Below are 17,896 nucleotides of genomic sequence, written 5' to 3'. Positions count from 1 at the left end.
CAGGTCAGATTCTATCTTTTATTTATTGTGTCTTAAATTCTAGAGTTTCATTGTTAAAGGGTTGTAAAAAAACAAAACAAAACAAAAGGAAAAAAAAAAATGTAGAAATTTCCTTGTTCCTAGAGCTGTCGGATTACTCTATCATTAGGGTTTCTTTATGTTTTGGTCTTGGGCTGCCATATTGAAAAGAGGCTTGCAAAATTGTATCATCTAAGGTTTTAAAATTCTAGGGTTTCATGCATCTCTAAGTTTGTCAATTACTTAAAGTGTCATTTCATTAATTTCCTTCTATTTACTTGTCAATTTTTGTGTGTTTAAATTCAATTGTTTGATTCTCACAAGTGAATATTGCTATTTGTAATTGAATTAGTGAGAAAAGAAAAGAAAAGAGAAGAGAAGAAAAAAAAAGAAAGGAAAAGAAAATTTAAAAAAAAAAACGAAAAAAAAAACAAGAATAGAAAAAGAAATTTGTTTTTATTAAGCCTTATTATCAAATGGGATGAATACATATCATTATAGTTAGTATTTTTCTTGTGATTACTCTTTCCTTGGTATATTTTTGAGTCTTGTGTTATTGTATTCCTTCATTGTTTCTTCATCTTATTTCTTGGACCTAATTACTAGTTGGAATAAATAAAGTTGTACTATCTTGATTGAGTTCAATTAGTTCTTAAAGAACTTGAATGGAAAAACTCTTGAAATAAAAGGTAAGAGAGTGTGAGATCATTATCGGGAAAAAGTCAATTAAAAGTGAAACACGAGTGGAGTGTCATTATTCGAGCATAAACACGTAAGGAAGTGTGTGATGTTTTTACCACTAACATTTTTTTGTGTAGTGCATTACGATGCGTTATAATAGTGACTCAACACCGAAGGGGGTGACAGACAATTCATTCTTTGTGTTATCATCTATGCAACAAAAGTTTGAACAATTGAATTTAGCATTAGGGGAAGTGAGGGATAGGATGGATCAACAAGGTACAGTGATTAGAAATCTACAAGGTGTGAGAGATAGGAGGAGACGTGAGGCTAGTATTGAAAATGGGTATGAGTGTGAAGAGTATGGTAAGTCTCTTGTTTCTAGATGTATTCTCAATACACAAATCAAGATAGATGAAACAGAGCAGTAGAGAAATAACATTTTTCATATTAGATGTCACATCAACAATAAGGTATGTAGTTTGATCATTTATGGAGGGAGTTGTACTAATTTGGCTAGCACTACTATAGTTGAGAAATTGAATTTAACTACCTTGAAACACCCTAGACCATACAAGTTATAGTGGTTGAATGATTGTAGGGGATTAGGATAAGTAGACAAGTGTTAGTTTCTTTTTCAATTGAGAAATACAAAGATAAGGTGATTTGTGATGTAGTGCCTATGCATGCTGGCCATATTTTATTGGGGAGACCATGGCAGTAGGATAGGAAGGCGATCCATTATAGGGTCAAGAATACATACAGCTTTGTAAAGGATGAAAAAATAATCAAGCTTGCTCCTTTAACAACAAAACAGGTCCATGAAGACCAACTGAAACTAAAAAGTAAGGTTGATCAAAAAAGAAAGAGGGAAAGTATGGTTGATCAAAAAAGAAAGAGTGAAAGTGAAGATGATAAAAAAAAGAAAAAGAGAAAGTGAGATTGATTAGAGAGAGAGAGAGAGAGAGAGAGAGAGAGAGAGAGTGAAGTTGATTAAAAAAGAAAGAGTAAAAGTGAGGTTGATCAAAAGAGTGAAAGTGAAAGTGAAGTTGGGCAAAAGGGAAAGAGTGATAGTGAGATTGAGGAAGAAAGAAATGGTAAGACCAAAAAGGAAAAAGAGAGTGAGAGGAAAAAAGAGAATGAGGCGGAAACATCAAGAGAATGAGAGAATAAAAAAGAAAATAGAGAGGTGGTTGAGAGTCAAGAAAAAAGAGTTGAACCACGAAAGGAAAAAGAAAGAGAGATTGCAGAGAGAAAAAGGAAAAACGAAAGTGAGATTTTATGCTAAGGCAAGTTTTTATACTAACGAATTTAACGACTTGTTGCCTAGTGTTGTTGTTTCTTTATTGTAGGGATATGAGGTCATGATTCCTAGAGGTGTATTTAGTGAATTGTCACCTATTAGAGAGATAGAACATTACATTAATTTTGTGTCAGGTACGACAATTCCTACCCGACCTTTCTTTGAAGAACATAAGTCATTGACGCACTTGAAAGGACAAGGTAAGTTGTTGACTAAAATGCATGCTAAGTGGGAGCACTGTATTGAGACTTTTCCTCATTTAATCAAGTACACACATGATGAGAAAAATATTGTGGTTAATGCATTAGAAAGAATGCATGACATTATCTTTATTTTAGATACAAAGTTATTGAGATTTGAATATGATAAAGAATTGCACACTAATGTTGATGACTTTGCTAGTGTGTATGGAATATGTGAGAAAGTATCATTTGGTAAGTTCCATAGACTATATTAGTACTTGTTTAGAGATAATAAACTTTTTGTGCCTAATAGTTCTATGCGTGAGTTGCTTGTGTGTGGAGCGCATTGCGGTGCTTTGATGGGTTATTTTGGTATAAAGAAGACTTGAGACATGTTGCATGACCATTGGTGGGAGTATTGTTTTCCATTCATTGAGTTTAACTATAACTAGAGTGGTCAGTTTGGTGTAAAGGAGATTTTTGACGTGTTGCATGAACATTTGTGGGAGTATCATTTGTCATTCATTGATTGTTGCATGCACGTTTGCAAGAGTATCATTCGCCATTATTAGAGTTTGCATATAATAGGACCATGCATACTACTATTTCTTATTCTCCTATTGAAATTATTTATGGTTTTAATTCACTTACTTATTTAGCTTTAATGTTTTTGATTGTTGATGACAAAAATAGCTTGGATGAACTTCTCCAAATTCTTGATAAAATTAGTGATAATTCATATTAAGTGAATCTTTTAGGTAAGTATTATGTTTCTGTTATTTTCAATGATAATGATCTTTTTCCTTTTGATGCAGGAGGAGATTTGAGGTCAAATTCTTTTGAGGAGAGAGGGAATGATGGGAACCAAAGTGGACTAAATCTAAAAGATCATTTTCAAGTTCCAGATGGGACAATCATAAGATCAAGAGCTAAGAATGGTAAGAAAGTAATGCAAGGATTGATGCAATCCATTTTGGATGAGTCTAGCAAGAGCCCAATATTCAAGATGGGCTTGAAAGAATGAGATCCAGTTCTACGTGATACAAGCTATTGAAGAGTGCAATATAAATTATGGCCTAGTATTATGTTTATGTGATTGAAGGCTTTTGACTTGTTTATTTAATTAAAATGACTTATTTTATTCGTTTATAATAATTTGGTTTATTTTGAAGGACTTAAGGGCATGTTGGAAAATTTATTATTTTGAATTAGGATTTCAAGAGGGTTATTGTAGCTAAGTTACTGTAGTGCAACATTATTCACGATACTGTAGTGCGGCACTATTCACTAAAGGTAATTTTGAGAAAGAGAGTTTTATTTTAGTCTAGGGTTTTAATTAAGTTTTAATTTAAATAATCTTTATTGCCTCATTTTAAAGTTTATGAAAATTGATGAATTTTATTCATTATGAGTTGAGTTTATCTCCACTTGTTCTTGATTGAATTTTTAAACTTATCAAAGGTAAATCACAACATTTGTGGCATTCCTCCTTTGTAATTTAGGTTCTTGAGATAGGTTTTTCAACGGGTCTAGATTTTAATATTATTTGGGTTTTTGAAATGAATTCTTCAATGGGTCTAGATTCTTCCATCAATTGACTTGATTTTGGCTTTCTTGGGTGAGTTTTCAAATTAATTGTGAGTTTAAGAGATTCCATTCCCGCGGGTTCATATCACCATTTCTTTATCAAATATCTCAGGAACAAAAAAAATCAAATTTCCGAGATTTAGAAAAAGGATTGAGCTTTTCTTATTAACAATAATCTACATCTATATAAAGAGTCAGCATTGGCAATCCAATTTAACTTTTTTTATCCCTCATTGCAAGGCAATATTTATATATTTCTAGTTTAAGCATCGGAGGTGCACCAGACACACTATGCAACATCTTTTCTTGCCATAGGCTAGCGGTCGACAATTGGCAGTCAAATACATCACAAACAATGGCGTCGTCTGTGGAATCTATTCAGAATTCCTAAGGGCATCTCAATGTGGTTTTTACATACCTGCTACGACACTCTCCCACACAACCTGTGACTACGAAACCACTTCAACAAATATGGAAGCACAGCTTTCGGAGATGGAAGAACAATTGAGGAATATGGGTGTAGCAATGGAGTCTCTCCAATGAGAAAATGAGAGCCTTAGATGGAAAGATCAAGACTATAACAAGGGCACCATGCCAAGCCACAGTGAACAACCAGATGGAAAGGCACACAGTGCTAGTGGAGTGAATACCGAGGAGGTGGAAAAGAAAAAGTTGCATGACGAGTTGTGCAGTCTCGTCGATAAATATAAGGAGACATCCAAGAAGATGGGGGGTTCATCATCAGTCGATTAGCTAGTCAACTACACAGATTTACCATACAATGCAGAGGTTATGGTCGTGTTGCTCCAGCCAAAATTCAAGGTCTCAAAAATAGAGCTATACAAAGGGTCCCAAGATCCAGTCAATCACCTAAAAATTTTTAAAACACACATGACCCTTCACGAATTCCTCAAAGAGATAGCATGTTGAGCTTTTCCATTAACATTGAAAGGCATGGCGAGAGGCTGGTTTGGAGCATTACGGCCTGGATCAATTGATAGTTTCAAGGAATTCAAGGTTTGTTTCCTTTTATAGTTTGATTGATTAGCTGTACATAATATATGGCATACTTAGATACTCTAATTATTTAAGAATCTATGTATATAAACACTTTCAGCATATCAATAAAAAGTGTGCTTTTCTTGTCATTCTCATACGGAGTGTGCTTTTCTTGTCATTCTTTGCATTCTTCATGGTATCAGTCCATCAGAGCCTACCACATGACAAATGGGGGCTTACACTACTTACCTCATGATAAGGATCATCAAAAATACTGGCCTATACATGAGGGAGGATGTTGAGGAATAAATCTCGCATTGATTGTGGACAAGGTCTTAGACATGTTTATAAGCAATGAGCAACCATATCTTGTTGACCCAGTTTTATGAGAGAGAGTTAGGCCCAAGAATTTCTTCATATCTAACAACATGCCCATTTGCCACCAAGGTTTAGATCAATCTACTTTCTCCTATATATTCAACTAAGTTCCCCCTTATCCTAGCTAAGGATATGGATGAGAAGGAATTGAGAAACTCTAAATTAACCACCTACACAAGTGATTGTGCTAAGGCATCAAACCATAATAGTGTAGTCCCCCACTTGAACTATATGCAAACTATAATTTTAGGTGATCACCAACTTGGCTGACTCAAGGACTGTGGTCTAAACCAATTGCCATTAACTATTCCTAATTACATTGTGCTGTCTAAGTTGTCCTGTATTAATTGCACCCAATTTTCATTAAAGCCTTATCATGTGTCTCATCATTTCCTAGTTTATGGGTTACTCTACTCTAGGGTCCTACACTTATTCCCTCACCTAGTTTGTTTCCCCCCATAGCATCTAACCTTTTGATTGCTCGAACTTGCATCTATGGTCTAATCTTTGCCTTTGGTCAGGTCCTATATCCAACAATTTTTTCATTTGTCACCAAGTTCTAGATCTGTCTACTTCCTCCTATCCAACTAAGTTTTCGCTTATCTTAACTAAGGATCTAGATAAGAAGAAACTGAGAAAATTTAGTTCAATCACCTACACAAATGATTGAGTTAAGGCCTCAAACCACAACAATGTAGTCCCCCCAATTGAGCTACATGCAACTTGTTGTTTAAGGTGATCCCAACTTGATTGGGTCAAGGAACATGGCCGAAACTAATTTACTTAGTACATCTTTATATATTATATTGTTTTATTCTAAGCATATCATGCACTATATCTTCAATAGTGTGGTTTTGTTGGGGTATCTCACCTCCTTCTTGTTTCTTGATTTATATTATTGCATCATTAATTAAAAAATAAATAAATAAATAAAAATGTTAAGAAAATCAAAACATAAATAAATAACAATGTTATGAAAATCTATCTAATGTTAGTTGACCCTCTTAGTCAATTACTCATGTCTCTCTCTAAAAATAGCAACTGCATCATTTCCTATGTAGTTTGGAACACATTGGTATCTCTTTCACTTTGAATTGTATGGTTTTGGATATTCTATGATCATGAGGTCTTTTCTTCTTCTTCTTCTTTTTTATAATCTTTTTTTTTTAAGGAATTGAGTTATATATATATATATATATATATATATTTATGAAGCTGCTTCGAGGAGGAGAATTAAGATTTTGAGTGTGCATCATCGATTGAGTGTTTTGTATATAAATTATTATTCTTTGATATAATTCAAGTAGAATGATTATTGAGTTTATGAACATTACACTATAATTCAAAACCACATCATACTAAATAAAATGTAATAGGTCTCATTGTAAGTACATATTATGTTTATACATCGACTTATACGTAGCAAAATTCTTGTGATCAAATAACGGATTTCGATAAACAGAAAAGGTAATATACAATTTTGTTGACTTTTCTATTTTAAATATGACCTTTAAAAACAAATTTATAACTTCTAATTAATTCCTTCTGCAGCCACATTTTTTGAGTTACAAAATAAAAATCTATCATTCTTCGTACTTTCAAAGAAAAGCTCTATTAACTTCTTTATATCAAAGAAATTATTAAAGAAATGATAAGAAAAAGAGAATTTCTTTATTCACAGAGATCTATAAAAATAAATTTACAGACTAATATAGTTTAATATTTTACATGATCAAATTATAAAATTCTTTTTTATTATAAATTAAAATAAATATAACCTCCAACTTTAACGCTGGCCAGATTTATCAAAAGTTTTCCTCTCTCTGGCTAGAGTAGGGGTTTTTCCTCTCATCTCTCTTACGAGGATTTCAGCATGGCAGATGCCTTAGATGAACTTTATGCAAGTTTGTCGTTAACTGAGAAGGAGAATGAAGCAGTTTCGGTGGAGATTAATCGGCTGGAGGATGTTTTAGAGCGAGGGGCGAGCTGTTTGATTATGAAGCTTCTGATCAAGAAGCATTATAATCACGAGGCGTTCAAGCAAACAATGAGGAAAGTTTGGCGTCTGGTCAAGGGTGTTCGATTTCGGGATCTCAATTCTGAGTTTACGTTGGTTGAGTTTGATGATATGAGAGACAAACTCAAGGTTATGCGTGAGGGTCCGTGGTCTTTCGATAAATGTTTGGTTTTGTTCAAAGAATTCGATGGTAGGTTGCAGATTGGCAAGTTAGATCTGGTGCATGCCCCGTTTTGGGTCCGGTTACATGATTTACCGTTAATGGCTCGTAATGAGTACATCGGGAGATTAGTTGGGGGTGCATTGGGGGAGGTTTTAAAGGTCGATTTAGATAATGGGGAGATGGAGTGGGGAGAAAACATGAGAGTCTGGGTTCTCATAAATATTTCCAAACTGCTTTTACGTCGGAAGCGTATGATTGTGGAGGAGGGGGTGTCCTGTTGGGTATGGTTCTCTTATGAATGGCTACCGGATTTATGTTTTCACTGTGGTATTCTGGGTCATTCTCTAAAGGAGTGTGAGGATGTTGATGAAAACCAAGTCGACTCCCAGAGACTTCCTTATGGTCCATGGCTACGTGCGGGATTTCTTCCTTCTCGTAGGGGTGGAGGACGTGCATCTACAATGGCGACTACGGCTAAAGCAGGGGTGGATAAGGGTGTTCCGGTTGAGTCTGATCCACGGACAGTTGCTAACGGAAAGGGCAGTGGTTTTCTCGTTACGGATTCAGAAGGGGAGAGAAATCCGGATTTTGAGGGGGCCGATATTTTCGCAAACAAAGAATCTTCATCTGTCCCGACTGTTACGCCGTCTACGTTGAATGAGGAGGTTGCGGTTTTGGATTCTCCTGTGGATGAAGCAAGCTCAACACAGGCTGTGTTTGAAACGGCTGTTTTCAAGGTTGTTCAAGCATCTCAACTTGAAGATGGGCTCATGGACGTTCCGGTTTTGGAGGCCCCTACTATGTTTGTGGGTTTCTGATCCGGCCCATCGGGTAATACAAACCCAAAATTTTATGATGTGTCTGGCTCTCGTAACATCACTCAAAAGAGAAGGGGGAAGTGACTCGATGTTAGGGCTTCTCCGAAGGTGCAGTCCCAGGTCAATGAGGGCAGTTCGGTGCCGAGTGATGCTGCAGCTTCAGTTCTTCAGTCCGAACGGTTTCCAAACCATGGCAAGAAGAGGAAGGGGATCCCGATTGTGGAGGTTGATGCTAAACGAGGTAAACCCTCTTCTATTTCATCTATTTCGGTGGAGATGCTTAGAAAGAGAGCGGCGGTGGCTGATGATCAGCCCCGCCGAGCTCAATGAAAATCTTATCTTGGAATCTCCGTGGGCTTGGGAACCCACGGAGTATTCGTTCTCTTCATGATTTACTCACGAGTGAAGTTCCCGAAATTTTGTTTCTTCAAGAAACGAAATTATCATCACGCCGGTTGGAGTTCTGTAAGTTGAGATTGGGTTTTCGGTGTTGTTTTGGTGTTGACAGTGTGGGTCGAAGTGGAGGTTTGGCTCTATTTTGGAAAGAAGATATTAATCTGAGGATTATTAGTTATTCTAGAATCCATATTCATGCATCTATTAAAAACTGTGATGGGGTGGAGTGGTTGTTGACTGGGGTGTATGGCCATCCCGATAGTGGGCAGGGATCTGAAGGTTGGAGGCTTTTGAAATTTTTGGGCCGTGGGGTTGTTTTACCATGGATAGTTTTTGGGGATTTCAATGAAATTTTAGATCATTCTGAGAAACTGGGTGGAAACATAAGAAGTGATTTACAGATGAGGGAGTTTCGAGAGGTCTTATCAGATTGTCACTTGAGGGATTTGGGTTATGTAGGGTCTCTTTTTACTTGGAGTAATCGTAGGGGTGAGGAGGATTTAGTGAAGGAAAGGTTAGATCGCTTTCTTGCCAATTCTTTGTGGTGTGATATGTTTCCAAATCTTCGAGTAACACATGGAGTTGTAGCCTACTCCGATCACATTCCATTATGGTTGGATACTGAAGGGGCTTTGTTTAGAAGGAGGAGTAGGAGGTTGTTTAGATTTGAGGCTATGTGGGTGGGAGAAACTGAATGTTCTTCGATTATTGAGAGGGTTTGGGGTCGGAGACATGGTCCTATTTCTTTGGATCAGATTATGGGAAGATTTTCAAGTTGTGCTACTGAATTAGGAAGATGGAATAAGGCTTCTTTTGGCCATGTGCAGAAAAATTTAGCTACTGCTAAAAGGAGGCTTCAATGCTTAGAAGAGAATGACTCTGGACCACATCGTCTAGAGGAACATAAACAAGCATGTCTTGAGGTTCAAAAATGGCTTGAAAGGGATGAGTTAATGTGGAAGCAAAGATCTCGGGTAAAGTGGCTCAGAGAAGGGGATTGTAACACCCGGTATTTTCATTCTAAGGCATCTACTAGACGAAGAAAGAATAGTATTATGCAGTTGTAAGATGAGTCTGGGATTTGGCAAAAGGGGGATCAGATGGATGTCTTAATTACTGAATATTTTCAGACTCTGTTCACTGCTACAGATCGTGTGGATATGGAGGATGTTCTTTCGGGTGTTGAGGCAAGAGTCACTGCTGAGATGAATGAGGAACTGTTAAAACCTTATGCTGCTGAGGAGGTGGAGGTAGCTTTAAAACAGATGCACCCTTCTAGGGCCCCTGGACCGGATGGTATGCCTCCTCTTTTCTTTCAGAAATATTGGGGTATGTTAGGTAACTCCATTACCAATGCTTTACTTTCAGCTTTGAATTCGGGGATGTTTCCTAGTGGCTTAAATCATACTTTCATTACTCTTATCCCTAAAAAAGCTTCTCCTTCAAAGGTAGCAGATTTCCGTCCCATTAGTCTATGTAATGTGCTCTATAAGATCCTTTCTAAAGTCATTGCTAATAGACTTAAGAGAGTTTTGCCATATATTATCTCTAATTCTCAAAGAGCGTTTGTTCCTGGTAGACAAATTTCTGACAATGTTCTTATTGCCTATGAGTTGCTGCATTTCCTTCGTAATAAGCGAAAGGGTAGGAAGGGGTTTATGTCTCTCAAGCTTGATATGAGTAAAGCATATGATAGGGTGGAATGACTGTTTTTAGAAAAAATAATGGAGTCCCTTGGCTTTGATAAGAAACTGATTTCTTTAATTATGCAGTGTGTTAGAACAGTTTCTTTCTCTGTTTTAGTCAATGGGAGTCCTAAAGGCCCTATTATTCCTTCTCGAGGCCTTAGGCAAGGAGATCCGTTATCACCATATTTATTTCTTTTGTGCACGGAAGATCTTATTTCTTTGCTAAAAAGAAATGCTAGTAGGGAAGGGGTGGATGGAATAAGGATTTGTAGAAGTGCTCCTAGAATAAATCACCTGTTATTTGCGGATGATAGTGTCATATTTTGTAAAGCTGATGTGATTACAAATGTGAAGATCCAATCTTTTTTGAACAAGTATGAGAGAGCTTCAGGCCAATGTATTAATAAGGAAAAAACTTCTATGGTCTTTAGCAAAAATGTGAATGATAACCTGAAAAGAGATATTATGCAGTTGTGGGGTGGCAGCTTTACACAGCAGTATGAGAAGTATTTAGGGCTGCCTCCCATGGTTGGGAGGTCAAAAAAACAAGCTTTTTCTGATATAAAGAAGAGAGTGTGGCAGAAGTTACAAGTATGGAAGGGGAATCTTTTATCTCAAGGGGGTAGGGAGGTGCTCATAAAAGCTGTAGCTATGTCTATTCCTACTTATGCCATGAGTTGTTTTTTGTTTCCCAAAACTTTGTGTCATGAGTTAGAGATGATGATGGCAAAATTTTGGTGGGGTGATCAATCTGGGAAAATAAAATTCATTGGTGTAGATGGGAGAAGTTGTGTGTTTCAAAATTCCAAGGTGGGATGAGTTTTAGAGACCTGCATCTATTTAATTTAGCCCTTTTGGCTAAGCAAGGGTGGAGGCTTTTAAGAAATGTGGATTCTCTTCTTTACAAAGTTTATAAAGCCAAGTATTTTCCAAATTCTTGTTTATTTGAAGCCAAGGTTGGTGCTAACTCATCTTATGTTTGGAAAGGAATTTGGGAAGCTCTTGACTGTTTGAGAAAAGGTTGTAGGTGGCGTCTGGGGAATGGGCAAACTGTGCGTATTTTTAAGGATCTATGGTTACCGGAGTGTCCAAGTGTTTCAACTTTGGTGGAGGTTGATGAAAACTTAAAAGTTAATTCTTTGATAGATGATAGCACAGGTTGGTGGAATGTTCATATGGTGAGAGCTCTATTCAATCCAAATTTAGTTCAACAGATTTTAAAACTACAAGTTTCTATAGATGCTGAAGACTCCTTGTATTGGAGTCATGAAAAGAATGGTAGTTTTTCTGTTAGGAGTGCTTATCGATATCTTCAGCATAACCAACATCTTTCAAATGGGCAGTCTTCTACTGGCAGATATGAGGCTATGTTTTGGAAGTCATTATGGCATCTGAAACTTCCTAAAAAGATGAAGGTTTTTGCATGGAGGGCGTGTCAGGAGAAGCTTCCAACTTTCCTGAATCTGAAGAAGAAACATGTATTGGATGATGCAACCTGTGGGCTATGTAATCAAGGTATGGAAGATGCTGCTCATGCTTTGTTTTTTTGTTCGGAAGTAAGGAGTGTGTGGGGGGTTTTTTGTTCTCAAATGGATAACATGCAACCAGATCTGTCTTTCTGGGATCTGGCAAATTTAGCCCATGTAAGAGGGTCTGATTCTCTGCTGGCCAGATTTATAGCTATAACATGAGGACTTTGGTATAGAAGGAATAAAAGGATTTATGAGAATATTTCTATGCATATTCATGTGACTGTTAATAATGCTATTTCTTTACAACAAGAATATGCACAGGTGCAATTGTTTGATGTTTCAAATCAAAAGATTACTCAGGTAGTACGATGGCATCCTCCTCCAAATGATTTTCTGAAACTAAATATTGATGGGGCCACCTTTCCTGAACATTCTGTTGCCAGGATTGGGGTGGTGTTGCGGGATCAGTATGGTGAGGTTATCGTGGCTTGCTCTAAGGTAGAGAAAGAGGTATCTTCTGCTGAGTTTATTGAGGCAGTTGCTCTTCTGCTGTGTACTCAATGGGGTGTTCCAAAAATTACGCTTGAAACTGATTGTTTGGTTTTGGTTAATGCTTTGAATGAAAATTCTGTATGTTTAACAGATTTTGCTTTTATTCTTCAAGACATACGAAGGCTTATGGTGGGATTCCAAGAAGTTAAAGTTGTGCATGTCAACCGTTTAGGCAATTTGGTGGCCCATTGTTTGGCAAGACATGCTTGGTTGATTGATGATATTTGTATGTGGTGGGATTATTGTCCTTCTTTTGTTAGTCAAGCTTTATGGCTTGATAAACTTGCTATTTGTAAGGATAATTGATTTGAATGAAAGGTTATTATGTTTATCAAAAAAAAAAAATATATATATATATATATATAACGTATTATACATCAAACTACATAATCAATACGTGAATTTAATTATTTTGATAAAATCTCTTTCTATATAGATCCCACATTTCTACAAGAAAAATGATAGTAACTTTTGATCAATGATTTGAGAGTTCCTTCTCGGACCTGTTCAGCGGCCGCCACTATAACATATATAGTGTGAGAAATCATTAACTTTTGTAGGAACTCTCGCCAACTTACACAGAGTTCAAATAAGAATGGTAATCTCTAGTAAGGGTCGACAACTTGTAGAAGAAAAGTACCTAACCAAAATTCATTAACCATTTGTCTCTAACTCCCTAATTTTCATTTGATTTGAGTCACAGCAGCCCGTTTGGATACAAGAAGTACTGTTTCATCTCCTCGATCTCATGATCCAACATTATAATTTTCTTAAATTTCTATATAAAATATGATAAATAATTCAATTTTTTTAAATTTTAAAATAAATATAATAATATTAAAAATAATATTCAGACAATATTTAATTTATTCAATTTTCAACTTTTATCTTAGCTCATCTCATTTCAACTTACTATCCAAAATCACCTAAATATTTTCCCTATACACGTTTACATATTTGAGAGTTTGTTATATATATTTCACTACAACAGAAATAGGTTTTAGTGATAGATGAAACTGTCACAAGAAATGGAAAAAACGTCACGAAATATATTTGGTGACGGTTTCTGACCGTCACCACCACTGTCACATAATGTGCATCACGGATTATATTTGGTGACAGTTTACTGTACAAGCGTCACTAAAAATATTTTTAGTGACAGTTGGGGACGTGCCGTTTGAAATAACATTCGAACGTATCATTTCTATGACGGTTAGAATCTATCACAGAAAATTACGTTCAAACGTAAAAAAGACGAGCTGACATCTGAACGAGAAAAGGTAACGTTTGTTGATTATAGTTCGGACGTATAATGTAAACATTCGAATGTTTATACGTGCGAACGTTACGTTTGAATCTCGAATCCAACGAAAATGAAATAATGGCCGAACGTTTGTATCATAACGTTCGGACGTTAATTCAAATGTTAAGAGAGTAGAGTTCGAACGTAAAGTGTACGTTCGGATGCTGGGAACGTTAAACTTTTTTGACATTCGAACGTTTTTTTAACTTGGGTTTAAACGTTCGAACGTTTTGTTACTATTTTGTATGGTTACGTTCGAACGTATTTTTGAACGTGTAATACTGTTGAAACATATTTTATTTACATTCAAACGTATATATCAGAAATGTTAAACTCATCCACTTAATAAACAAACCAATTATTTCATATTACAGTACATATTTCACAACCAACATTGTTTGAAACTGTTTTCAAATTAGATGTTAAAAACGTAATACACAAATAAAATTCATTTCTTTTTCTTTCCTTGCCCAGCACGATTCTGTTGCAATGACATAACACGCTCCATTTGCAGCATCATCTCCCGCTGCACTTGCCCTTGGACCTCACTATGGATTCTTTCCTCCTGGTCTCTTTGTTGTTCCTGCAAATGCGTCTCTAAATGAGACTGTCGCTCTAAGAGGGACTCCAACTCTTGCTGTCTAGAACTCATATACTCATTCTCATATCGTGCAGCTTCTAAATCTTTGGTAAGATTATTAATTTGTGATGTCGATGAGGTTGAGGAAGATGAACTGGAATGCTTGAAAGATCGTCCCAAACCTCTTGCCATACTAGAGTTGGGCCCAAGCACTTGTGTAAAAATGTCCAAGTCACTAGGAGAGGATTCCACAAAAGCTGACTGCATCTCCATCATTTTTCCTTGCAGTTTGAAAGATCAAAACACACAATAAGTAACATATTAAAAGAAATACAAATAAAAAATAATTTAATCACATGTTACATAATTTATTTAACAAAAGGAACACCGCTTATATAATAAATTGTAGCTGCAGAATCCATCCACTCACTATGCTCATTAGTATGAGCAGCAGCATAGACATGAACGAGGGAAAAATTTTCAGGATCACGTTTCTAAGAAAACGACATTAACAATTTGAAAAAGATAGTGTTAGTACTTATATAAAAGAATAATAATAAAAAATATGAATTATTGCGTTTATTAATTACCATTTTTTCAGCAAGACGATAGAATGATCTTGAACCAGCACGATGGTGAATAGTCAGAGTAGATCTATTATTTGCATTTGTAGAACTTAAGTGCTACAAAAATAATTCCCACTATTAATTGTAATATATGTACATACATATAATATAAACAACAAATATAAATGTAATAATTATAGAAAATAAATCTAGAATACCTGATATTCTGGAGAGGTAAAAAGATCACAACACTTATCCAGTCATCTAATTTTATCTGCTGGAAAGGGCACTGTGCAGCCTCTTCAAACGTCTCAAATTTCTTGAAATGATCGTGATATCGTCCCTTGTGACGTCAGAATAGTGTAGCCATTAACTCATTCACAGTTCTCAAATCCTCGCTACAACCAAAGTCGAGGTCAAGTTCATCCTAATTATAAATTAATTACGTTAAAAATATGATAAACTAATGTAGGTGAAAAAAATGATATAATAAGTAAACTCACCAGCACACGACTCCGAATGTGTTCCTTAATCTCATTCAGCACATCTCTCCAGGAGTGCACATAAAATGGAGCGTAAGCTCAAACTATTGTGCCAATATAGGAGGAAAGCGCTGTTGCACTATCATTCACTCCTCTAGTGGAATTATCAGGACTTGTGATTTTCAGTTTATCATGCTTTCGATTTTTCTCAAATGAGATGCCACGTGTGTAGCCATTACCGCGACGAGCAGATGCATTAACTAATAGATGATAGTATAATTTTGAAGGTTATATATATTATTTATTGAAACAAACCTCTTGATTATATATAGTATTAACGTAAACATTCCTTACCGGTAGGTGTCGACTGTGCATCGTTCTCTGTAATGTTAACTTCATCTTCGGGAATGGACTCCTCAGGTGGGGAGTCCTCAATGGGTTCAGGACTTGGACTCGGTGGAGGAGGCACATTTCTCCTTTGTCTTTTTAGCGGCATACTTGGAAATGATTATATATAACAAAAAAATATTATTAGAATAAATTTATATTTATTATAAAATTCTATAATGGCTATATATGAATAAACTTTTTAGTACTTTTAGTCTTCATCTTCGGATGTATTTTCCATGCTTGTTTCATAATCTCTCTGTATAACATCTTCGTCATCATCATCAAGCTCTTCTTCGTCATCCTTATCCACTTCCCCTCCGGATTCTTGTTCGTCTTCTTCTTCTGACTCTTCTTCTGTACTTTTCTCACTTTCTTCAATTGAATGATAATTTAATGAAGACGGATCGAGATGGATGAGTGGGACGTCATCTCTACATAAGGGGAGCAACTCAAGTGCACCGAGGTCAACAAATAAGTTAATACCCCCTCCTCCATCTTCTTGGTAGGCCTCTACATTTGGAGTGTCATCTTCATCTCCACTATTATCGTAATCTGCACTCGTTCCTACTTCATATATATTTCGAGGGACAAATTTTTGTAGAACTCGCAAAGTTATCTCTCCACTATCTTCATCAGCACTTTTCATTGGATCAATCAAGTAATAGATTTGAGTAACTTGACAAGCCAATACGAATGGATCATCTTCGTACCATTTAGATGCCGTATTGACACTCGTAAAATGATTATCCCTATATATTGAATCCAGACCACCGCCTAGATCCCACCAATCACATTTAAAGACATATGATATAGACCCACCCAGATATTTCAATCCGATAATATAACGAATGACACCATAATAATCAATATCATCTGTTCCATGACTCCCCTCGACCAAGACACCACAGTTTTGAGTTTTTCTCACAGATGATGGATTCTCAAGATCCGTATGAATTGGATCTGGCAAATTATGACCCTCAGATTATGTAATTTCAAAAGATTATCGTCCTTTTCTTCCATTATCATAACACTGTTCAAGATGCTCGTCACTGTTCAAGATGCCCGTCAGTCAAGAATTATCCAGCTGTCTAGTTACTATTTAGTCGCCCATGTTTAATAAATGTAGCCGCCTATTTACTGTGTATGAGTCACTGTACATGTCAGTAATATTATTGTAAGGTACTGTTTTGGAGTCTATAAATAGGCAATTTGTAAGTGAGGAAAGGCATTCAGAAATTCTCATCTGAAGCCAATCCTAGTCCCTTTCTTTCGTCACTCTCAAAACTTCTCTCTTGTAAACTCCTTTCCATGTCTCCTGCCTTTCAATCTTTTGAGAATTAATCTCCTTGTAAGTATTATGTTTTCAATAAAGTTGAGTTTATCTTATTTTACTCTTTACTTTTATTCATGCCTTTATTTTCTGCACTTCATGCATTTGTTTATTATTATTTATTCTATTATCTGTTAATATATCTATTATATTAGCTATTATATATATATATATATATCCTGGTATACGTAGTTGGTATCAGAGCCAACGGTTATTATATAATAGATATATTATTATAGCTATTTTATTTTATTGTTGTTTTATTCTGTTTATCTTTAATTTCATGATGAATTATTACACACATAATATTGGTTTCCGTGATCGCTATGAATTAAATTGTTTAGAATATAATTTGAGACTTGAATTAAATAATTTACAAGAAATGATAAAACATCTTAAGGAAAAATAATTATTAATGAAACTAGATTATTGCTCAATGATGGAAAAATATCACGTATATAGAAGTAGGCAAGCTGCAATAGAAGAATTAGAAGATCACTGTAACTTCTTAAGATCTGAAATTAAAAGTTTAAGAAATCACCAAAGTATTCTTGCTTTATAAAAAAAAAAAAAAAAAAAAAAAAAAAAAAAAAAAAAGAGAGAGTAAAAATTCGTTGGTATAGAATTTTATCAACGGTAACCTACATAAAAGAAAATAGAGTATATTGAGAATCTTGTGATGGTAAGCCATGAAAATCCGTTGGTTAGCCCAATCTTGCCAAGGAGGCTTTAAGGGTGGTCCCGGTGGTGTTCCCTCAAGATCTTAATCTACTTATTTCTCTTTTATATAGGAAATCTTTGCATAAAAATTCTATTTCAATGAATTCTTTATTCAAACCTGAAACATCTACGGTTAACACACCTTTAGAAACTGAAAATGTAAATCAAAAAGATTATAGCATCATAGACATAGAAAGAAATTTACAAGATTGGACAATTCCTAATGTACCTAAAAACCAAATATATAACTATTCAACTTTTTCTTCAAAAT

At 35.6% G+C, this 17,896-nt stretch overlaps 1 protein-coding gene across 1 annotated transcript; it reads left to right on the top strand.

The window, feature by feature from the left end:
* Positions 1 to 8,472: 8,472 nt before the first annotated feature.
* Positions 8,473 to 12,560, top strand: LOC122282202. Its single transcript, XM_043094153.1, has 5 exons — positions 8,473 to 9,516; positions 9,634 to 10,239; positions 10,315 to 10,883; positions 11,009 to 11,873; positions 12,024 to 12,560. Exons 1-5 carry the CDS (start codon positions 8,473 to 8,475, stop codon positions 12,558 to 12,560), a joined length of 3,621 nt encoding a protein of 1,206 aa, XP_042950087.1.
* Positions 12,561 to 17,896: the final 5,336 nt, after the last annotated feature.

Source organism: Carya illinoinensis, chromosome 11 (genome assembly GCF_018687715.1).
Source record: "Carya illinoinensis cultivar Pawnee chromosome 11, C.illinoinensisPawnee_v1, whole genome shotgun sequence".
Lineage (NCBI taxonomy): Eukaryota > Viridiplantae > Streptophyta > Magnoliopsida > Fagales > Juglandaceae > Carya > Carya illinoinensis.
Note: the sequence above shows the minus strand (reverse complement) of the source record. Positions and strands in the feature narration are given on the sequence as shown.

Excerpts from the sequence above, each read along its gene's own strand:
- LOC122282202 (XM_043094153.1), top strand. The coding sequence starts at position 8,473 with ATGAAAATCTTATCTTGGAATCTCCGTGGGCTTGGGAACCCACGGAGT. Across the intron at positions 9,517-9,633 it reads TGTGGAAGCAAAGATCTCGG|GGGGATCAGATGGATGTCTT; the intron begins GTAAAGTGGCTC and ends ATTTGGCAAAAG. Across the intron at positions 10,884-11,008 it reads CTCATAAAAGCTGTAGCTAT|ATGGGAGAAGTTGTGTGTTT; the intron begins GTCTATTCCTAC and ends TCATTGGTGTAG.